This window comes from Mus pahari, chromosome 2, assembly GCF_900095145.1.
Source record: "Mus pahari chromosome 2, PAHARI_EIJ_v1.1, whole genome shotgun sequence".
In the NCBI taxonomy this organism is placed as follows: domain Eukaryota; kingdom Metazoa; phylum Chordata; class Mammalia; order Rodentia; family Muridae; genus Mus; species Mus pahari.
The window spans coordinates 157,365,706-157,387,664 of record NC_034591.1 but is presented as its reverse complement, the minus strand read 5'-3'; the positions used below and the strand labels follow the sequence as shown (position 1 = coordinate 157,387,664).

Below are 21,959 nucleotides of genomic sequence, written 5' to 3'. Positions count from 1 at the left end.
TGACAACAGGCTAAACATGGGCACTGTTGGGAAATAACATAAAACCCTGACTAACTGGGGCAACCCAGAGTAATTGGAAATGGGCTGAAAATACTAGGTTGTGGCCAGTGTTTGACCTGAAGTGGTTTTCTGTGGTCAGCATGGAGCCCCTAGAAGATTCTACAAAAGATAACATCAAACATGTGAACAAAGGACCTAGAAAAACCATTCACAACTTGAAAGGGTGTAGAGCCTGCAGCATCAAACTCAAAACTTGCTATTTGAACAGGAGAAACTGAGGAAAGCTGTTTTAACTCACTTTAAGTTATTTGGGACAGCTCACATGGCACTGACCTCCCTATCTTTTTGTCCCAGAATCCTGAGACATATGCCTGAGGCATGTGCCACCATAGTCCCTAGGCCGTAATGTCTTATTACAATGGTGTCAGCGAGCTCAGACTAATAAGGCCAGTGCTCTGGCTTGTTACATGAACTGTCTTGTGATATAACCAGGGCTCGCCTGCAGACTAGGGGTTGGTAGTTAGATCTGATACATCCGTGCTGAGGTTAGAGGTGAAACCTGGGATGAGAACCTTGGGGCACACACAATAAGTCAGGAACAAAGTCAGGACAAGAGGCAAAGAAATGAAGACAAAGCCACCCGTCTCTTCCTAACTTGTGCCTGCCTCTAGGGATGACTCTGAACCGCAGACCCACAGTGACAGAACTGCTGGCTACATACAGTGGGCATGAGGGACCTACTAGTCAGCACTAATGGTTTGGTTGTTTTTTAATGGTGGAAAGAGGTGTAAATGTTCTGTGAACCACATTTCCTACTTGTTAAGTGAGTATATTTATGAGCTGATGCCCAGCTCTTGGGATACAGGACAATCTGCATTGGCCACAAAAGTCACAGTGAAAGTCAAGTTCAGTATATGAAGGTAGCATTGCTTCAGTCATAGTTGCCAATGATCCATTCTGCCCTCTATAAGTCAATTAAGCACAGGCATGAACGTGTGCACATTCAAAGCACAGTCACTTGGTGTCCAGGCGCTTGTTTCTGATCTATACAGCTAGTGCTTAAAGGTAACACCTAGGACGTGTGTGTCTTCCACAGTACAGAAACTTCAAGTCTGTGAACGGTAACTTTATTAACACAGGTGTGTCTTACCAGACACACTGCTTTAAAATAAATAAAATCCCAGTATCATTAACACCACACAAACACAGTTTGACAGGGCACAATACAAAGTTGATTGTTTATGATGTCTGACTTGCATTCGCTAGAGGTCGGAGAAAGACTAGGTCAATCCCTCAGTAATTACCTTGCATCAAGAAGAAAACAGACATAATTACGTCGTGGATTCTGGAACAATGATTTGAGAAAACTCAGCTTTGAGAATAGGAAAGTACCTCACAAATCAGATCACACGCCTGCAGATTATACTTCGGGACTTGATCAAAAACAATGCAAAATGGCTGAAAAAGGCTTCAATCTCCCTGCCCCTCACACTACAACATTTTCTATTTTTGGCATGAGTTATTAACTTTTTCTATCAGGAGGAAAATGTGCTCTGCAAACTCGCGAATGGCTCCCCGGCCACCGTTGCATTTGCAGATGTACCCCACAGCCTTCTGGGCCCCAGAGCAGGCGTCGGCAGGAACAGCGCTCAGGCCCACTCTCTTCAGGCATTCTTCATCAGACACTTCATTGCCTGTGAGTGAGACAGAAGCCATTCAATATGAAAGAGACCCAGAACGTTCCAGCAAAACGATACAAACCACAACCAGTAATAGTTATATCCATAGGAACACTGACAATCATACAGAACAAAGCAATCCCTTTAAGTACAAGTGTGAATGGGACCTGGAGGGAGAATGGAGTATGTGTATATTATAATGATCGGAAATTCTGTACTTGAATTACAAATGATAGCTTTGTTGAGTGAAAAACCAAATACATGTAAGGGTCCAAGCTATCATATGTAGTAATCATCAGCTTCAGATTATTTAATCATTATTTCTCTCTATGTCCTATACTCTAGTTTTCTTAGAGGTAGAGTGTGGAAGGAATACCCAGACAGATTCTGTCTCTGCCTCCGCCTCCAGAGTGCTATTAAAGGTGTGTGCCACCACATCCTGGCCCTTAGTCCCAAACCTTTAAGCATTTATAGCTAATAAAAATATAGTTATCAAACTCACACAATAAATAATAATTCCTTAAAATAATTTAATAACTGATTATGGTCAAACATCACCAACTATCTCAACACTTGTTTTTGTGTGTGTGGGCATATGTGCGTGGAGGCCAGGGTCAGTGTCAGATGTCTCTCAGTCACTAGCTTGCTCATATACTTAGTGTGTGTGCACGTGGAAGGCAGGGGACATCTTGTGGGAGCTGCTTCTCTCCTCCTACCACGAGGGTCTAGGGTTGAACTCAAGTCATCGGGCTTCGTAGCAAGTCGTGTTCTCCACTGGACCATCTTGCTGGCTCTTCAGACTGAGGTCTGAAGCCACCTCTCTACGCCCTTCTGAACTGTCTTTTTCATTTTGAAATTTTAAAATCAGGAGCCAAGCCCACACGGTGCACTTGCTAATCCAAGTCTCCCCCTTTCCAGCTACAACAGCTCTCTGGCTTCTATGTCATATACTATGTGTAGGAAGGCTGTCACACCACAAGCACTGAAATAAATACTAAATTACATTAACAAACTCCATCCTCCCCTGCCTGCCCTGCCCAATACCTCTTTTAGAAGGAACACCAGAGGCCAGCAGTGAGATAGCCACCATTCTGGATCCGACCACCAGGAGCACTGAGAAAACGCTGCCTCCCAGTGCTTAGTGTCCACCCACAGAAATGTTCCCCGGTAATTCACGTACTGAACTGAATGGTTCCCACGGAGAAGTAACACCCGCGTTACTCTAGGTGATCCTGTCTAAGGTTAAATTTTCCTTACAAGAGTTATTGAGATGCAAGCTTGAACCTATAATCCTCCTACCTTCCTATGCTGGGCCTATGGGCACACACCACCACATCTGGCACAGTACTAACACTGCTCAGAAATCTTAAAAGATTTATGTGTATGAGTGTTTATCTGCATGTATGTCTCTGCACCATGTGTATATAGTGCCTCTGGAAGCCTGAAGAGGGCGCTGGATCCCCTGGACTGGAGTTACAGCTGGTTGTAAACTGCTATGTGTGCTGGAAATCAAACCTGTGTTCTCTGAGAATAGCAGCACTCTTAAGTAGTGAGCCATTTTTCCAGCCCTGGCATGTATTTTTATGTGCCTTTTTGAAACAGTGTTTGCATTCTGAAGTAAACACTTAGGAAGTATTCTCTACTTCCTAACCTCCAAGTTTTGTTTTGTTTTGTTTTGTGTGTGTGTGTGTGTGTGTGTGTGTGTTGAAGGGGTTTACGACATGCATATTCAGCACAGCAGCCTTTTTTTTTTTTTTTTTTTTTTGGTTTTTCGAGACAGGGTTTCTCTGTGTAGCCCTGGCTGTCCTGGAACTCACTCTGTAGACCAGGCTGGCCTCAGACTCAGAAATCCTCCTGTCTCTGCCTCCCAAGTGCTGGGATTAAAGGCGTGCGCCACCACTGCCCGGCAGCATTTTCTTTAATGCAAGCAAATGGTACGATGCAGGATAATTATCACCACTCCTTTGTCAATGCCTTCTGAAGTCTGATTCTTGGCCTATGCCTACATAAATGCCCCAGTTCCTATGAGGCGAAGCCTTCTGTTTTCCACTCTGTTAGTTTAGTTTTCTCTTTGATTATGAGCATGCAAAGTCATTCATATGGAAGCTTCTTTGAGCCTCATGGACAGTGGGTACAGCAGGAATCCTATGTATCACATGGGTGGTGCTTTCTATAACAAATGTGATATTGGATTGTTCTCTATATTGGGCTCCAAAGTTATTCCAGCACCTCAAGAACACAGGCTCATGTAGGCTTCTTGAGGCTGGTGTCATCTGTCCGTGTCTGCTTCGTGCACAATCTGTATGTAGTCACGGTGCACCTTAGCAACTTGCTCTTTTTAATACAATGCTGACATCACCAGGCTGTCAGCTCTATAGGCTTGATGCTATCTATGGTTCTAGCACTAGTTCCATGTGTGCATGCAGTAGGGATCAGCTAAGTGTGTCTGCTTAGCACTAACTTGCAACTCTCACACGGCTCTGAACATGCCACTAAACAGATGCCAGCACAGTCCCCTCGTGTGCATGCACTGCTGGTGTGGGACAGGAGGTGGGCTCGTTTTCTCTATCAGTGGCGCAGTCCCCCAAGTTCTTCCTTAAAATGTATAGGTTAAAAAGCAAATAGTAAAAAATGTTATGTATCAGAACCTGCTGGACCTTTGCCTCAACTGTAGTCTCTGTAGCAGCTCTGAGGCATGTACTCCTGACACCTCCAGCTTACTGACATGGTGACAGTGTGACACTGCCACGGTAGGCTTCAGAACAGCTGTTTCAATGGCTACCTGAGGGTGGGGGTAGTGTGGTAAGCATGGGCCAGGGTTCTCGTGTGGAGGTTAGAGAGTTAAAGGCCATTTCTCTTTTTACCAGACACATCCTAGGGAGCGACCTCTGGTTACCAGATGGGAAGTGACTGCCACTGCCCAGCAGCCTTCTCATGGGCCCAGACTGTACTAATGTAGTGCTCTGGTCTGCAGCTTAAGAGATCCCCACTTCCCTACAGTCACTTAGGAACTCTCCCTTCTGGTCATTTTTGACAGGATAAACAGATCCTCAGATGACCCACCGAGATAGGCCACTTCTTTCCAGCACAGGCCCATCTCCTTTCTCCACTCATCCACGGTGGCCAGCTTATCTGACACACTGACTTCTGTTTTACAGTCCAGCTTTAAGGCGGAGAGCGTCTGCTTGGAGCAGGCCCTTTCTGAGATGAGCCTCACCTGGAAAAGAAGTGGGGCCGTTAGGAGGAGAGGGAAACAGACGGGCTTGATGAATCAAGCTGTGAAGACACACGTCACACATGAGTGGTCCCCTGAGCCTCACAAAGCTTGCTTCACTTCCAAGGCCTATCAAGGTACCACACCAGCTGTGCCCAGGGACACACAGACTGCTCCCTGTAGGTCACCTGCTCAGAGCATCACATATTGAACATTTCTAGTGACTGTACTTACTTTTTTCCTTCCCACATCATGGACTGAATCCAAGGTATCATGCACACATGGTCAGAGTTTCAGGCCAGCCTCCTTTCCATGTTTTACTTGAGACAGGTATTATTGAGTTGCTGTCAGTCCCTGAACTCATGATCCCTAGTAGCTGGAGTTTCGGGTTTGCGCCGCCGGGCCTGGCTTAATCTTTATTTTAAGAAAAATATACTTATATACGCTATGTTATTCTGAATTAATAGTTTCATTCACACAAACAAGCCATACTTTAAAAGCCTACATGGTGCTTGCCCCTTTCTAGTTGCCAACACTAACTAAGGAAATTTTCCTTGTTTAAGGTCCTACGGAAAATGAAGAAATATATTTAAAATATGACTAAGTACGAAATATTAATGGCTAAAAAAAAGCCCAATTTTATCTTTCAAGTGTTGATAGTTCTCTAGGAATACACCAAGCAATACTTCAAAAACTTTATGTAAATAGTGAACTTTAAATCTCTCAATTACTGGAAATGTTCTTTGAATCAGAATCTTGTAGGTACTATTATAATTAAGGGAGCACATACCTCAATACCACTTTTCTTTAATAAACTTATGCCAATAGCATCTTTTACATCATAAGATATTATTTCTTTTTGGTCTCCTGATACATAAATGTGGCCATTGGTGAGACATCCATCAATATTACAAACCAAAAGCTTTATCTCCTTCAGCTTCTCTTTTCCAAAATAGCCAAATCTAAAAGAAACCAAGACAGAACTGTGAGCACAAATTCAACAGTCCCAACGTGCTCCCTGTCACAGGCAGCAGTGGACAGCAGCGCCGTGGGCCACCTGACACTCCTCCTCTTCAGTTCACTTCACTTGCACTCTGCAGACAGAGGGAGAGCTCCGACAAGCAGTACTGCATGCCAGACTGCACCTCCCAGCTCAGCACGGAAGTCACTGCAAGTGTTCTATACACACACACACACACACACACACACACACACACACACACACACACACACACACGCCTTCCCTATTCAAGGAAAATGAGCACAAAGACTGTCTCCAGGCACTGCCTAGAAGGCCAGTTAAAGACAGACCTGGGCTTAGGCCCACGGCTAGCTCAGGCTTTCCCCTTCCTTTACCTCAGAACTCTTTGCTCTGCAATCGGCCAATCGATGTCCACGTCTATATCCACACTGTGCTCAGCTCGCATTTCATAATACGCCATTTTTCCACCCTAAAGACAACAGAGATGCTGAGTGTTACTCTGACAGTCATGTGTGTATATGCAGCTTGGATCTGGGTTTACATCGAGAAAACAAAGACTCTAGTAAGCCAGGGACGCACCAGAAATGATCACTCTGAAGTGAGACTCAGGCCGACAAATGAGCTCTGAACTCTGTCTACCGTGCAGGTCCCCTGCGTCCCTTTAAGCAGCCTGGATTGAAGGTGAAAGGGCAGAGAGGATGCCCTCCCTCCAACACTCCAACCACAGCAGCGGCCTAGGACCCTGACGTCTTCTGTTTTCCCTCTGCCACATGACAGGTTTCCAATGTCCACTGACAGCAGCGCCAGGTTTTCAGGTCATTGGTCCCTGGCCAGTGCTGGAATATCCACCCACAGTACCACTGTGTCTCAGGTCCCCGGGGTGCTGGAATATCCACCCACAGTACCACTGTGTCTCAGGTCCCCGGGGTGCTGGAATAGCCACCCACAGTACCACTGTGTCTCAGGTCCCCGGGTGCACAGCGCATGACTAGGCTGAGGCAGAGTCCAGGGCACAGGCTGAGAGAAGAATGTTTCCTCTGATGTTTCAGTGACCAGATCAATTGTTGGAAAACTTAATTTTTCCCTTCTTTAAATAGATATTTTCTTCATTTACATTTCAAATGCTATCCCCAAAGCCCCCTTTACCCTCCCCCCACCCTGCTCCCCAACCCACCCACTCCCACTTCCTGGCCCTGGCATTCCCCTGTACTGGGGCATATGATCTTCGCAAGACCAAGGGCCTCTCCTCCCATTGATGGCCAACTAAACTTAATTTTTAAAACCTGTTTTCACCCTAGGTCCTCTGCATATTCATTACGGTTGTGTAGCTTGGTCTTTATGTGGGACTCCTAACAGTGGGAGCGGGGCTGTCTCTGACCCTTCTGACTGCTTTTGGGACCTTTCCCTCCTCCTGAGTTGCCTTGGGATGAGGTATGTACCTAATCTTATCACAGGTTGTTATGCCGTGTTTGGTAACACCCCTGGGTGGCCTGTTCTTTTCTGAAGGGAGGTGGGTGAGGAGGGACTGGAAGGAGAGGAGGAAGAGGAGACTGCAGTCGGGATGTAATATATGAGGGAATGAAAATTAAAAACTGTTTTCACAAATCTTGTTACAGTGAGAAACACAATTTTTATCTACACATTAGTACACATTAGGGAAGGGCTAGACCACAGGTGTCCTTAGAAAAGAACTAGGGATAATTGTGTGTGTGTGTGTGTGTGTGTGTGTGTGTGTGTGNGAGAGAGAGAGAGAGAGAGAGAGAGAGAGAGAGAGAGAGAGAGAGAGAGCTATCCTTCCTCAACTCTATAATGAAATGAATGCCTATGTACTGTCCTAAAGACTAGGGAAAAAAATCTTTTGTTCTCAGAACATGAATCACAGGAGCAATTTTAGAGTAGAGCGGTTTTTCTTTTGGTGCTAGCAGTTGGAACCAGTCTTCTGCATGTTGAGAAGGCGGACCACCACTAAATTAGTCTTCAGTGCGTGATGTTCCCGTGTGTGGATACACATGTGTAGGTGTACAAGAACGTGTGCTCATAAACGTGCGAAGGCCTCAGAGTGACACTGGGAGTCTCCCCCAATCACTTTCCACCTACTCATTGGGACAGACCACACCACGGTGGCCAGGGGATGCCTGGTCTCCCTCCCTTTTTTGCACTGGAATTACAGGCAGGACCACATCCCCCAGGCATTCAGTGGCTTCTGGGAATCTGAACTTCAGTCTTCACTGTTGCATGCAAGAGGTTTACCCAGAGCCATTTCCCTGCCCCCCCCCCCCCCATCTCCTTCTATCCATGCTCTGCCACCTGCTCCCCCACTGCTTTTGTAAAGTAGGCCCATCTCAATTTGGGCAGTGTGTGTCTGTCCTGAATTATTTCATTTTTATAGGTTTATTTATTTTCATGTATACAGACTGTGTTTTGTCTGAATTCATGTCTGTGCACAAGAAGGCCAGACGAAGCTACTGAATCTACTGGAACTAGAGTTACCGATGGCTGTGAGCTGCCATGTGGGTGCTGGGACGTGAGCCTGGGTCCTCTGGGAGATGGGTCAGTGCTCCTAAGTGCCCACAGCTCCTCATTATTTCATTTTCAGAGCCACAATGGTTCCCTCTGCACAGTGGGGTAGGAATGAGCACGCTCCTCCACAGCTGTGCAGACTGCTGTAGAGGACAGCTTGTCATTGATAGTGAAAATGAGCCAATTTTCAAGTATATGACATAGCCATGCAGGCTCTAAGAATGAGACAGCCAACCCTCTCAGAAATGAGAGCAGAAAGTGAGCACACAGAATGACACAGCCAAGGTGACCCAGAGAGAGAATGTGGCCTTCAAGAAAACCAGGTAGGTCAACTCTCTCTCAGATCTGCTGAATTGGTTGTTTTCTGTTTGTAAAGTAGTAGAAATTATTTAACCACACAGCCACAATCTAATTATAACCTAATATGGATACACACAACTGAGCGGGCTAATGCAAACACAGGATGCCAGGAGCTCTCGGCCCTCGTTTCATTTTTTTATCTCAATGTTTAACTGAACAGACTGCACAGACAGTTACTGGGAATCCCAAAGCTCTCCTTGGAGGTAATGCTGCAGGTCAACATCCCAGATGGTAACCCTGCTTCTCCTCAGAAATGGTACAGACAAGCTTCTCCCAGAGTTCCAGAGTACAACACAGAGGGTGTGAAGAGTTTTATAAAATGAATATACAAACCTGTAAGTAACCCATCTCTATCAAATGTCTTTTAGCAAAATAAAATGAGCCGTTCTCATATAACTCTCCATCCCAGTCTTGTCGACGAGGCCGTTTAGCTGGATTCAAGTTTAGAGGCTCAGTCACTTCACGAACTGAAAGCAAAAGCTACAGTAGTCTACATTACTTTGAATAGACACTGTTCACTTAATAACTTTAAAAGCACAAATAAAATTCCTCTCAGAATGCAGACATCTGTATCTAGATAAACAAAAGGTATTACTGTAAAGGGAGAGCTGCTAACACTCCTGATGATTCGCCTCTCCCTTTAAATACTTAGTATCAGATAGGTATTTCGTGAAGAAATTCAGAGACTCGGGGTTAAGAGATGTACATAGGCTCTGTGGTTTTGGAGGGCAAGCATCAAGCTTTATACAGTTCCAAGGATTGTGACTTGCCATCAAATATCATTCTGTGCTTAACCTCCTTAGTCTATATCCCATTATTTCCAGATGCAGTAATACAGTGTGTGTATTTATCTAACATGGGTAGAAAGTACTTTTATAGAATTGTCACAGAAAACTAAGGACTTTCCTATTAAATCACTGAACCTTTTTGTTTTGGGGGTTTTTGTTGTTCTGTTTTGTTTGGTTGGTTTTTTGTTTGTTTTGTTTTGTTTTGTGAGAGTTTCATGTAACCCAGGCTGGCCTCAAATTCCATACTTAGCTGACTATCACTTTAATCTTCTGATGTTTCTGGTTCCACTTCCTGAGTGGTGGGATAGATGGCAGCCATGTGCCACCATGCCCAGTATTACCCCAGTGCTGAGATCTGAATTGAAAGCCTTATGTATGTGTACACTGTGTAGTGACAGGCAGCTAAAAATCCAGGATTCAACAAGATGGGCCAGGACAAGCCCCTCTCCTGGGAAACAGGTTATGGAGCATGAGGACAGATGGTCTGCAAGCTCGCTCACACTTGGCCCAAGCAGAGACTGTGCTGAGTGAGGACCTGAGGAGCAATTCTAACTGATGGATGTGGCCACAGACTGTCAGACACAGGAAACACAACTCTAACAGCAGTTCTTTCTGCCACCAAGTCCCGGTGCTGGGGACCAGGCAAGGACCTTACAGGACCATGGGACTGGCTCTGTCCTTTCCTTACAGCGCCGTGTGCTGGTGCCTCCTGTCCTCACAGTACCATGTAGTGGCATCTCCTGTCCTCATACAACTCTGTGTTACCATTTCCTGCCCTCTCTATGGCAGCTGAGAGGGAGCCCACTGTACCTACAAGGCCTTCCTGTAATGTGCACCTGCATTGGGCAGTGGACTGGAATTACAGTCTAATGAGTCTAGTACAACTGCATCCTCACCATCAGCCCCTTATTCCTGTGTCTCACAGAGAAGGTACGTGCTCTCTGAAGGGAAATGTGGACTCCAATGTTTATGGCAAGTGCTTGCCACATCATGAGACATTCAGAGAAGCAGAAATATGAAAGCCACATTCAAAAAGATGAATGGAAGGAGAAGTGACTCAGAGAAATAAACAAAAATGCTAGAATTTGTACCAAGAACTTTCCAGTAATTGCCATAAGTATGCTAAAGACATTAAAGAAAAAGAGTTTGAAATGGATAAACATGGAAATTTCAACAGGGAATGGTTGATCTCAAATATGCAGACTAGGGAAAAAACTGAAGTAATTCAACTGCTAAAATGGCTGAGGAGATAATTAATATACTCTTACACACACCAGCTAGGATTGATTGATTTCTCAAAACTGACAGAGATATAAAGAGAGCAGAGCCAACAGAGAAATACAAATCAGAAACGAAAAACTTAGTATGGATTCCAGAAAGAGGACAAAGAAAACGTGCAGAAAAACATCTCAGGGCTCACACACACTAGCAAGTTTCTAGCCTACTTGAGGGGAACTAAGAAAAGCAGAGCCACACCATGCTGTGGAGAAGAGAAACCAGAGAATCTTAAGAGCACCTGAGAAGCAGACACACTAGACTTGGAGAAATCAGTGATCATGGAGATGGTAGCTGGTTCTCACTGAGAAAACATAGAAGACAGGGGAATCTTTATATTGCAGCTTCTGAAACCAGTCTTAAAATGCCAGAAGGAAACAATTACCATGTTGTAAATATAAGATTATTAACAAGACACTGTGACCCCTCAATTCACTCTAAATCGTAGGAACGCAGTGTGTGCTTTTTCCTTCTATTTGGTGTGTGCACAGGTCTATGATGGTGACACATGTGAGAATGTGTGTATGTGTGGGGTGTATAACACTGCAGGCCTGACATTGGCCTTAGGCATTTTCCTGTTTACTTTGTGCAGCTGGTCCTCTCATTCAAATCTAGAGCTTTCGGACTGATGGCTCTAGCCAGCCAGCTTCCCCCTGCCTCTGTCTGCCAAGTACTGAGCCTATGGAAGGCTGTTACGGCTAACCATCTTTTTACACGTTTGGAGGGATCAGAATCACACGCTGTGGTGAATGCCATAGCCGTTTCCTCATTCTCCTACAATTTGTATCTCTACTTTTCAGAGGCATTTGAGTTTGCATGGTCAGCACTTCCAGTGCTGCTAGGACGGCCATGTTGGACAGCACATCTACTGTAACTAGCATAGAAAATGTAACAGGAAACCTGTGATGTACTGATTACATAGCAGCTATGACTTTATAAACAAGGAATGTAACAGAGCCCAAGAAATGCCAGCCTGGTTTAGATGGCACCCACCAGTCATATTCTGCTTCCCAGGGGCTCCAAAGGATCACAGCAAACGAAGAGATGAAAGAGCTGTCCCCGACACTCACTCTGAGTGTTGTGATGTGTTTACTCAGTCACTCCCAGCTTCTTTCATATGTATGACCATACTCAGGGACCTGTCATCTCTTTACCCGAAATATTTGCTGAGTTGATTTAACTAGCACATCACTTTAACTTCAGGATTTCCCTGGGGAGGGTCTGGTATGATCTGTCTGGAGCTCCCCTAACAGGCCAAAAACAAACACAAAGTCTCTACTCTGAAAACTGGCATGTCTGCTTCAAAGCTAACAGAAACATAGGCTAGAACGTCTAGAGTGGGAGATGAATTGATTTGGTTTTTACCATTTTGCTTTATAACAAGTTCTAGCCTGGAATATCCTGTCACTGCCTACTGCAGCTGCGCACCAAGCACTCTCACTGTTCCTTAACTCTCTTTCTGCTAACAATGTTTATACTAACAAAACTAAACAAGGCTTGGCTTTTAGTACAATGAGTTGGTTACCTCCTTTCTGAATTTCACTCCATCGAAACTGATGGCGCCTCACAACGGAGAAGACAGAGTCATATCCTTCTTCTCGGATCATTTCTGCAACTTTCTGGAGGTCAGTGGGATGTAAACATGGAGACGTAGCTTGGATATTCCCCACAATGTCAACCTCTGAGGACAACACAAAGGGAAGGCGTCAAGCACCACCCTGGTGATCACACAACACTGACATCTTATGAACTGTTCACATAAGGCTTGTTTTGGTACGATTTGAATTGAGTAGTCAAACTCATACCATTGTGATAATTCAGGAATTCTACGATGGCGTCTAGTGAGGTAGAGCTGTCTTTGGACGTTTCAGAACTTCTTCGATGGACCTGTGCACCAAACTGTTTGGCCACATTCTCAATTTCATCATGGTCTGTTGAAACCCACACACTGTTTGGACAGTAAAAAGAGAGTTAAATAACCAAGTCACCAGAAGAGACTGCCAACAGTAAGGCAGAGCTCCGCACCAATGCACACAACTTGGTGTTGAAAAAGGTTTTGCACAAGTACAGCAACATTAATCTAGGCATCGTGGTATGTGCCTGGATCCTCAAGGCTCAGGAAGCAGGTTGGGGTGATGTTCCTGAATCCCAGGTCAGTTAGTGACACATAGGGAGACCTTGATTCAACCCGCCCCCCCCCAAAAAAAAAACCAAAATAAACACAGAGATCCAAAACAATGCACAAAAACAAAAAAGCAACACACAAAAAAATGTTGTTTAGGTTCAAAATTCTATTTCTACAAACTAGGAAAAATGAACTCAGTATTTTTAAGATAGCCATTGACTAAGTTATCACTAGAAGTCAAATCTAAAGTGAGCTGAAGGTGATCTGCCAATTTAAATCCAAAATATCATTCACAGGACAGTAATATGTATGTAAAAGTACACTGGACTTGGCTTAACTGAAATAGTTTTAAGATTAGAAGAGGTTCAATATCCAGATTTGGACTCACGTGCCCAGAAAATCCAACTTTATGCTTAAACAGTGAGCATGTGGACAACTGGGCACTCACCACTGTGGCAGAGACCATGGCTGCCCAGGCTGGGGAAGGCCCACCTCTAAGCACTGTACCTCAGCTGCCTACTGCGTTCTGTGTGCCCGAGACAGAGCCACGCCTGCGCAGCTGCCTACTGCGTTCTGTGTGCCCGAGACAGAGAGCCACGCCTGCGCAGACAAGCTAGTCTCTACTGAGGCTCTCTTTTCTGAACCTTCACAAACTCCCATTTCTAGAGATAGAAGACATAAATGTTACTTGGACCACAATGCTTTAAATGCAGATATTTCAAGATTTGGACTCTGTCATACACATGTACTCTTTTCTTTCTGTCCAATTCATTCAGCATTTATGTCGAGAGAAAGAATATACACACCCTATTTCCAAGATCACTTAAGAAAAGGAAATTTTCTAACCTCTAGATTTCATTTATTATGTTCCTATATTCCCTTCCGCACTTGTAGAAAGAGGACTTAAGGGCTGGAAAGATGATTCTGTGGGTGAGTATATTTGCTAGGTGATCTGAGTTCAAACCTCTAGTCCCTATTGAAAAAAGCCAGACAAGGCTGCCAGGTATACCTGTAATGGAGAATTCTGATAGACAGAAACAGGAGGATTGCTGATAATTGGTGTCTGCCAGCCTAGCTCCAACCTCAGAGAGCCTGCCTCATGGAATCAGGTGGAGAGTGATCACACACACACACACACACACACACACACACACACACACACGGCCCACCACTATCTATATAAGAATACATTAATTGAGGATTTAAATTGAGGATAAAGTCAATAAGCCCCCATCTCCTTATGATTTCTTTTGTACTGTAAATGGTTTGGTGACAGAGTCCCCACCCCTGTCCCCAGTGGAACACTGATGCTAATGAAACAACTGAGCTGGGTTTTGAACCTGCAGGTGAAGGGAAGGATAAGGAGAACACAGAAAAATGAAGAAGCGCGCAGGCATGTGTCTCCTGGCATTTACTTTACAGCTCAAGAACTGTGATGATCACCAGTGGAGACTCAGGGATCAGCTTTAAATGTCTGCAAGACAAATTAAAAAGTTTATCAGCTTGTCCCCCTTCCTTCCTTCTCTCATTCCTCATCCCAGAAATGCTTGCTGGCTCTATCTGGGCTGGGGTTTGACAGCTAGTGCAGGACAATGCTTCCTCATGCTCTTGGCCTTTCAGTAGAGATGGGCCCATACAATGTGGTAATTCCTGCTAAGCAGGAATCAACTCAGAGATTCAAGAATCAACTCAGTGCCCACACTCCTTCTAATGCCTTACTCTCCCCCACACGCTTTACAGTTCTTGTCATCTACATATACTTGGCTTGTGTTTGATGGATGGACTGGAGAGTGCTTATGAGCAGCAATGGCACAGCACAGCACAGCACAGCACAGCACAGGTGCTGTTAACTATAGATGCGCCTATAGCTATGGGCATTAAATATAAGCTGCCTGCCACAGAAGGAAGAGGAACTGAAACAGGAGATGTAACAAACTGCATTGGCTCATTTAATCTGGAAGAAAACCAAAAAGCTTTGCGTATATGACATGTGACAACATACTTAACACAAGGGACCAGGTGGACACACCTTTCTTTGGTTGAGGGCCGTCAGATGGAATGGGTAAGTGAAAGAATGACTGAGAATGAACAGACCTAAAATGTACTCCAGGAAGTAATTGTCAGTGGCTTTACTCTGGAATGAACTGATGCTCCACCTAACTCAATACACACAGTATCAGCCATGGTGCCTGTGACAATGACTTTAAACCACAAAGTGTCATTTCAGGGATGATAACAGAGCATAGGCCCCTCACAAATCATAAACATGAAGGCTTAGAAATGAAACTAAAATGTATGTCAATTTTCACCACTATGTTATACAAGAGTCAAAAGATCAACTTGTTCTCAGATTTGCTCACACCATGCTGACGCACAGTTGAAAACCACGGGTCTTCCAGGCTCGAGGAACTGTCTTCTAGCGAATATGCTCACCAGCTAGTTTCGGGACTGGAAAAGTCCTGTTAACTTCTATCATGTGCAGGCTGACAACCCTGCCCCTAACCCCCAGTCAAAGCATGGCTCTGAACAACAGAATCTTGGTCTCTGGTCCTGAAAAATGCACATCAATCAGGCCACCACACACTTCTTCCATCTCCTCCTAACCTAAGTGTTCGCTGAAGGAAGAAAAGTAAGAGCTGCAGGCAGGGAGGATGCTGCAAAGTCCTCCAGAGGTCCTACAAAGCCAGTTCAATCTCAATGTACACATTTTAATGGAAGATCTAAGATACACTAAAAATCAGAATGAGAAGGACAGTGTTTCCCCCTCAGACTGCGTAATGTTCTACTGGTGTACGGCCACATTCCTTCATTCATGCCCACTTTTATAACATACAGGCTCAGAACTGAGAAATTACAACAGAGACCATCTGGCCTGCAAAACTGGCAATATACACTGTATTGTCCTGTCTAGAAAAAGTCTGCTGGAATCTGCAAGACAGAATAAAGACACATTTCCATTAACCGTCCAAAGTCAAAGGAAAGGCATTTTCAGGCTTACTAGTTCTTCATTTACAAGCAAGGGAACCACTGCCCATGAGAAGAGACAGACTGTTCTCAGAGCACTACATATAAAGAAAACTGCCAGTTAACATCAGGGCTGAGTGCACAATATCTCCCTGAAGCTCCAATGAGCCTCTCCTCTGAGGTGTATGTTCCAGTCCACCCTGTACATGGAGATGTTGGGGTACAAAGGGGCAATGGTGGGTGTGGTGACTATTACACGGAGAGGCTGTGGTCGACACCCTCACCACCCTACAAACTGAGGCATGAAGCAGCAGTATTGGACTACTTTTCAGACTGGGTCAGCAGAGACTCAGGGAAGCACTGCTGGCCCCTTCTTTCACCCAGTTAATCCTGACAGGTCCTCACAGCGGGTTAGCGCTCATAGCAGGCACCACCAGAAACAGAGTGAGGTCGGTCAGACAGGTTAGAGGGCAGAGCTGGCCAGCTCAAGCTGCTGGCCCACGGAAGGGATTTATTCCTCCTAGTTGCTGTTATCACTTTAGGTATTACAGGCAGCCTAAAGAACCACAGACCAGCAAGGGCTCACGTCCTCCACAGATGGAAGACCGCTACAGAGAAGCTGATGCTCACATCGTTCTTAGTAGGATTTTGTGTAGGTAAATCTACCTTTTTTTTCACTTTATGTTTGTGGTGTGCAGGAATGAGGGACACAGAGATGCCTCTGTGTGTGGAGAAGTCTGCTCTGTCCTTCCACTATGTGGATGCCAGGGATCAAATTCAGATTCTTGGGCTTGGCAGTAAGTGTAGTTATCTGCTGAGCTATTTCACCAGTGGACCCCACATAGATACATTCCAATAAATGAAGCAGGAATTTCCTAGCAAAATCTCCAATGCCTACTATTCACTACTTGCTTTTTTTTTTTTTTTTTTTTTTTAAACTCACAATCTCTCCCCACTTGGTGACTTCTCTAGCCTACCTCATGATTCTTCTGTGAGGGCTGTCTGTGGACTTAGGAGGTGGGCTGGCTGAAGGAATGCAGGTATTGTTTTCTACTTAACAGTGACTGGCTTGAGGATGAGTCAGGATGCAGTGGGGTCACCTGATGAGGTGAGGATTTTAAAACATAAAGGTGAGTTTGCTCCTGGAAAGGCAAGGGGGTTCTGCAACTAACCCAACTCAGACACTAACAAGTACAAAGGGCATGCTGTCCTCCACAGCCACTGCAATAAGGAAGAAGCTAGACTCCGGTGTCCTGTAATCAGAAACCGGCAACATTTTTAAAGACGGGAGAGGCATCAAGAGGTATTCAAACAGTCAGTCCACACAAAGAACCTTCTGGATTTATGAACAGCTTATAGACAGGAAGAGAGACAAGTGCCAAGCCTCGTGACAGAAGCTGCACTGCAGAAGGTCCGCAGTTCACGTGAACAGGGAAGGCACATGTCTGTACAGTCCTATCATGGAGGAGAGAGTTTCTATGACTGAAAACTTCCTAAGTTCACTCTGTAAGAGAGGGCTTAGGGGTCTCTGAGCCCATCATGACTTCCCTGAACAAATGGTCCGTTCAACTGGAGGCACTGCAACTTCTCAGATGGGAATGTCATGAGAACGGGACCAAATCAGCCATATGGTGTTAAGCTGACAAAGACTATGGTCATGTATGCAAAGGCAGTTGGATCTCATAACTCTCTCCTTGACATCAGAAAGGGACAGCCTATCCTGAGTCAAGAAACTGCAGATTCTCCTGACAGAGCACACCATCTTGTGTACTTATAACATCGAATCTCATCTGATACCACACACGTGTTTTGCATGTTGCTCAGCTGTGGTAGTTGTGGTGATAGTGCATCAAACAACCTAATGAAAGATTCCTTTTGGCTCACTTTCTGAGGTCTTTCTATACTTGCTCGGCTCGAACACTGTGGCCTGTGATGGGGCAGAGTATCATGGTGGAGGGAACACAGTGCAGCAGAGATGCCCACCTCATGGCAGCCAGGAAGTGCAGAGATGAGCTTGGACATCACAGCATGTGGAAGGACTAACAAGTATGTTTTTACTGTTTTACCACACTCCCCAAAGAACTAACCAATAGGGCAGCCTTGCCTGTGACGGGTAAGGGGAACTGTCAGGAAGACAGCCATCCTCACATCACCTCCTATCAGGGTAAGGGGAACTGTCAGGAAGACAGCCATCTGTCACATCACCTCCTCTCAGTCACCTTTCTTCAGGCTTACAAAGATCAGGAATGCCTGCTGACACCTGGATGGATGTCACACCATCGAGAGAGTAGACAACCAAGAAAACAGATGACCATCTTGTGTCCATGTGACTAGCGCTAAAGTTGACTCCTCAGAAGCCCCACATGAGCTGCACAGCGTCACCTCTGGAGAGATGGAACAGGGGTGACACCTTCCACCCGAGGCCTGTGCCCAACAAGCCTTACTCTTCTTATCAGTGTCCATGGCTTCAGAGGGGGCATGGGGCTGCGCCTGTCATGGTTCTACATGGCTGGCTCCTGCTGCTTCTCTAACCCTTGGCTCAAGACAGAAGTACCAGTTACATAGTAATAGATAGCATGTGCTGAATAAAAGATTCATCTCTTGTTATGGAGCCTAATTACGGGACGTAAAGACTCACCTGTGCGAATGTGGTGGGCGTTTGTGTGAGTACATGCATGAATGCCTTGGTACATGTGTGGAGGTCAGAGAACCTCAGGCACTGGTCCTCATATCTATGCCACCTTGTTTGAGACAGGGTCTCTCTTTCGTTGGTCACTGGGTACACCAAGCTGACTGTCCCGCGAGTTTCCAGACTCTCCTGTCCTGCTGTAATTACAGATGCACTAGTCTCTCACTTGGATTTTATGTGGGTTCAGGGAATGAGATGTCAGTTCCTCAGGCTTACATGGCAAGCATTCTGTCCACTGAGCCATCTCCTCTATCAATTAACCCCCCCACCCCCTTAAAAGTGTGAATGTGTCCATGTGAGACCAGGGGCCTGTGGAGACCAGAAAAGGATATCCAATCTCCTGGTGCTGGAGTTGCAGGCAGTTGTGAGCTATCCAACAATGGTGCTGAGAGCTGAACTTGGGTCCTTTGGAAAAACAGTACGTGCTCTCAAGCGCTGGGCCATTTCTCCAGTTCTACCATTACCCTTTCTGAATCCACTCTGAAAGTCATTTCCTGACATGGGACCTGAGAGTCATAAATAATAATTTTGTTCTCAATCTTTGGTCAGTATGACTTCAAACTCTTTTCCCTTCATAGATGTTACTCTGTCCCTGTAGCCTATACATAATTAACGCCTCACTCCTTTTCAGTCTGCATTCTGAGAGGTTTAAAAACACAAAACCAAACAAAAACCAATCTCGAGCTCTGTAAGGGATAGAACTGTACACGGACCATCTTGCTATCTCCTTGCATGTGTATGGCAAAAAGTGGGGCTCAAGAAACGTTTACTGAGCTGAACTGAATTCACGATACTCCCCTATCTTTCCTTACCACACTTCCTATTACGTGTTATTTTCAGAAGTCAGCTGTTTCTTTAGCTCCACCCAGAGCTTCCTTTGAGTCAAAACACAAAGAAAACTAATACATTTATATCTTTTGCTATCCCATCTTTAAACAATGTTGGTTGGGTGAAAAAAAAATCTGCCTTCATAAATTATGGGGACTCAATAGTCTTCAGAATTATCATCTTAAAAACCAAACCATCAAAAGGTAGCAATATTCAAGCAGAATTAGGCTGCAGCTAGCACGGGCATTTAAATGCCTTGTTGGCAAAGGATTTTTATCTCCCTCCTTGGATGAATGGCATCAACTTGTAACTCCTGATCAATCCGGTGGTGGCCCGAGAGGATGCAGAGATAAAACTGCCGTTAGTGAGGCCAAAGTTTAAGAGGTAGGCTAAACCCATTCACACCCATAAAACAGTCATACCTCGTACACACGTAGGGACCATTTCCTCTTTGTGCTGACTCACAGCCTCACAGCTACAGAATTTCTTTTTCTCAAAGCTGAGGGAAGACTCTCTAAGCTGGAGAGCCCCAACTCGACTCCCATTCATGCACCTGCTGCCACCCGGGCCTTGCAGCACCCCGCAGTCTGCGCAGCCCAGAGGTGACAGGTGTCCATCAAGCAGGAGGCGACCCAGGGTCAGGCCTGGGGACCCCGACCCCCGACCCGGGCCCGGCTCCCGCACATGCGCACCTCTGGAAGACCCCCGCATCCAGGGCGGCGCGCAGGACCCAGCCAATGAGCGGAACCCCCGCCAGGCGCTTGATGTTCTTCAGTGGGATGCCTTTGCTGCCGCCGCGGGCCAGCACCAGCGCTGCTAGGTGCGGCGGCTTCTCCAGACCGCGCCCCGCGCCCCGGCTGCGCTGCAGCTTCGGGGGCCGGCCCCGGGACGGCCGTCCACGCGGGGCGGGCCCCGACGTGGCGGCCCCCTTCTCCAGCGCGTCCATCTTCCTCCCACGCCGCCGCTCCAACGTCTCCACATCCGGGAGCTCGGCTCCGCCGACTCCACTCGGTACCGCCCGCCTGCTGTGGCAGCTGGAGGACACGCCCACGGCTCGGCCAGCCCCGGGGCACGCTGGGAGTTGTAGTTCCCCGCGCCGTCACACTGCAGTGGGGCCAACCAGGTGAGCTCAGAGGAGCCTCTAGATGAATGTCACTTTGTGCAGTGTTCAATAATGTCTGGAGATTTCTAAAATAAATGAGAATTAGTCCTCCTCCACTCATCCCCTCCCTTCCAGCCTCTTTCCGTCCTCCCATTTCTCCCTCTCCTTACACCTTTCTCCATTTCATCCTTCTTCCCTTTCTTCTCCCTCTCCAACCACTCCCCATCCCCAACAACATACTAGGTGACTTCAGGTCATGAGAACCTGAGTTGGGTTTACTGGGCAATAGCCCCTAGCCATAAAGAATTGCTTAGTCCCAGCCTAATTGTTCTGCAAACAATATTTCAGGCTCTCAAACAGTACTAGTGTGTGTATGTATTTATGTGTGGGTGTGTATGTCTGTAAATGAGCTCAACCTGCATCAGCAGAAAGCTTAGGGCCTCTCTCTGTTGCAATAAATCAGTCTCAACCTGTGGGGATCAAGTCTATGTTCTCTGCCTCACTTTTCTTACAGTTATCATCGTCCTCTGCTTTGCTCTCTGACTGGGGCTAGCCTTGAACTCACTATATAGTTCAGACTAGCCAGGAACTCATGACATAGCTCAGGGTGGCCTGGAACTGGAGGGAATCTGACTGAGCCGCCACTCCCAGGGAATGAATGAATGAATGAATGAGCTGAAGACCTTCCCCACTTGGAAACTGAGGCGTTTTTCTTAGTGCACACTATGGATGCCTAAGTATGGATCAATTTTATGATTTAATGTTTGTATATTAAACATTAATCTTCCTATGCTCCTGATTCACCTCCCTCTCCAAGAAATTACCCCATTTTAATGTCCTACAGATGCCTCGAACTCAACATTTTAAGCCAACGTGCCCCTCCCATGGGTTTGGCATTCCCTGCTAATTCAGCCAACAGTGTTATTTTCTGCTGGAGTGTCAGCTTTATTAATCCTTCCCAGTGTAGTGCACACCTGTTCCCTTCTAAAAAAAAAAACTTTTAAAAAAATTGTCTGATAAAATATATTCCTTTGAGAAACCGCTGCCTCTCCCCAGGTGCGGGTGTGGTGTAAACACACATTCTTTTCGTAGTAACAGTGTGTGACAATCTTGACCCTTGAAACCCCCTATCTTCCTGAACACAGGAAGACCTCTTTCCAGACCCCTGTGAGAACAACAGATCCTTCTCTTGTTGGGTTTTTGGATGTAAAAGACTGTGTAAATCTGAAGCCTGGAAGTAAAGGGGTGGAGAGATTTGGTATTCTGAAAGGGTCAGGGGGGTCTACACTCACTCTGAAGAAAGCCAGCCCAAGATATACAGAGAGGAGAGACAAAGTCCCCTTTCTACCAAGCTAATGTTGACAGTACTGGACACTTTCACCAAGTCCTTTCTAAAGTGGACCCAAGTTGGATTCTACTGTTCTTTGCCTATC

At 45.8% G+C, this 21,959-nt stretch overlaps 1 protein-coding gene across 1 annotated transcript; it reads right to left on the bottom strand.

Annotated features, from left to right (window-relative positions):
* Positions 1-1,105: 1,105 nt before the first annotated feature.
* On the bottom strand, positions 1,106-20,456 carry Cmas (cytidine monophosphate N-acetylneuraminic acid synthetase). Its single transcript, XM_021190272.2, has 8 exons — positions 20,117-20,456; positions 12,624-12,766; positions 12,344-12,499; positions 9,089-9,222; positions 6,250-6,344; positions 5,684-5,855; positions 4,743-4,896; positions 1,106-1,694 (listed from the first exon to the last, which is right to left on the bottom strand). Exons 1-8 carry the CDS (start codon positions 20,368-20,370, stop codon positions 1,504-1,506), a joined length of 1,299 nt encoding a protein of 432 aa, XP_021045931.1. The 5' UTR covers positions 20,371-20,456; the 3' UTR covers positions 1,106-1,503.
* Between the last annotated feature and the right edge of the window lie 1,503 nt (positions 20,457-21,959).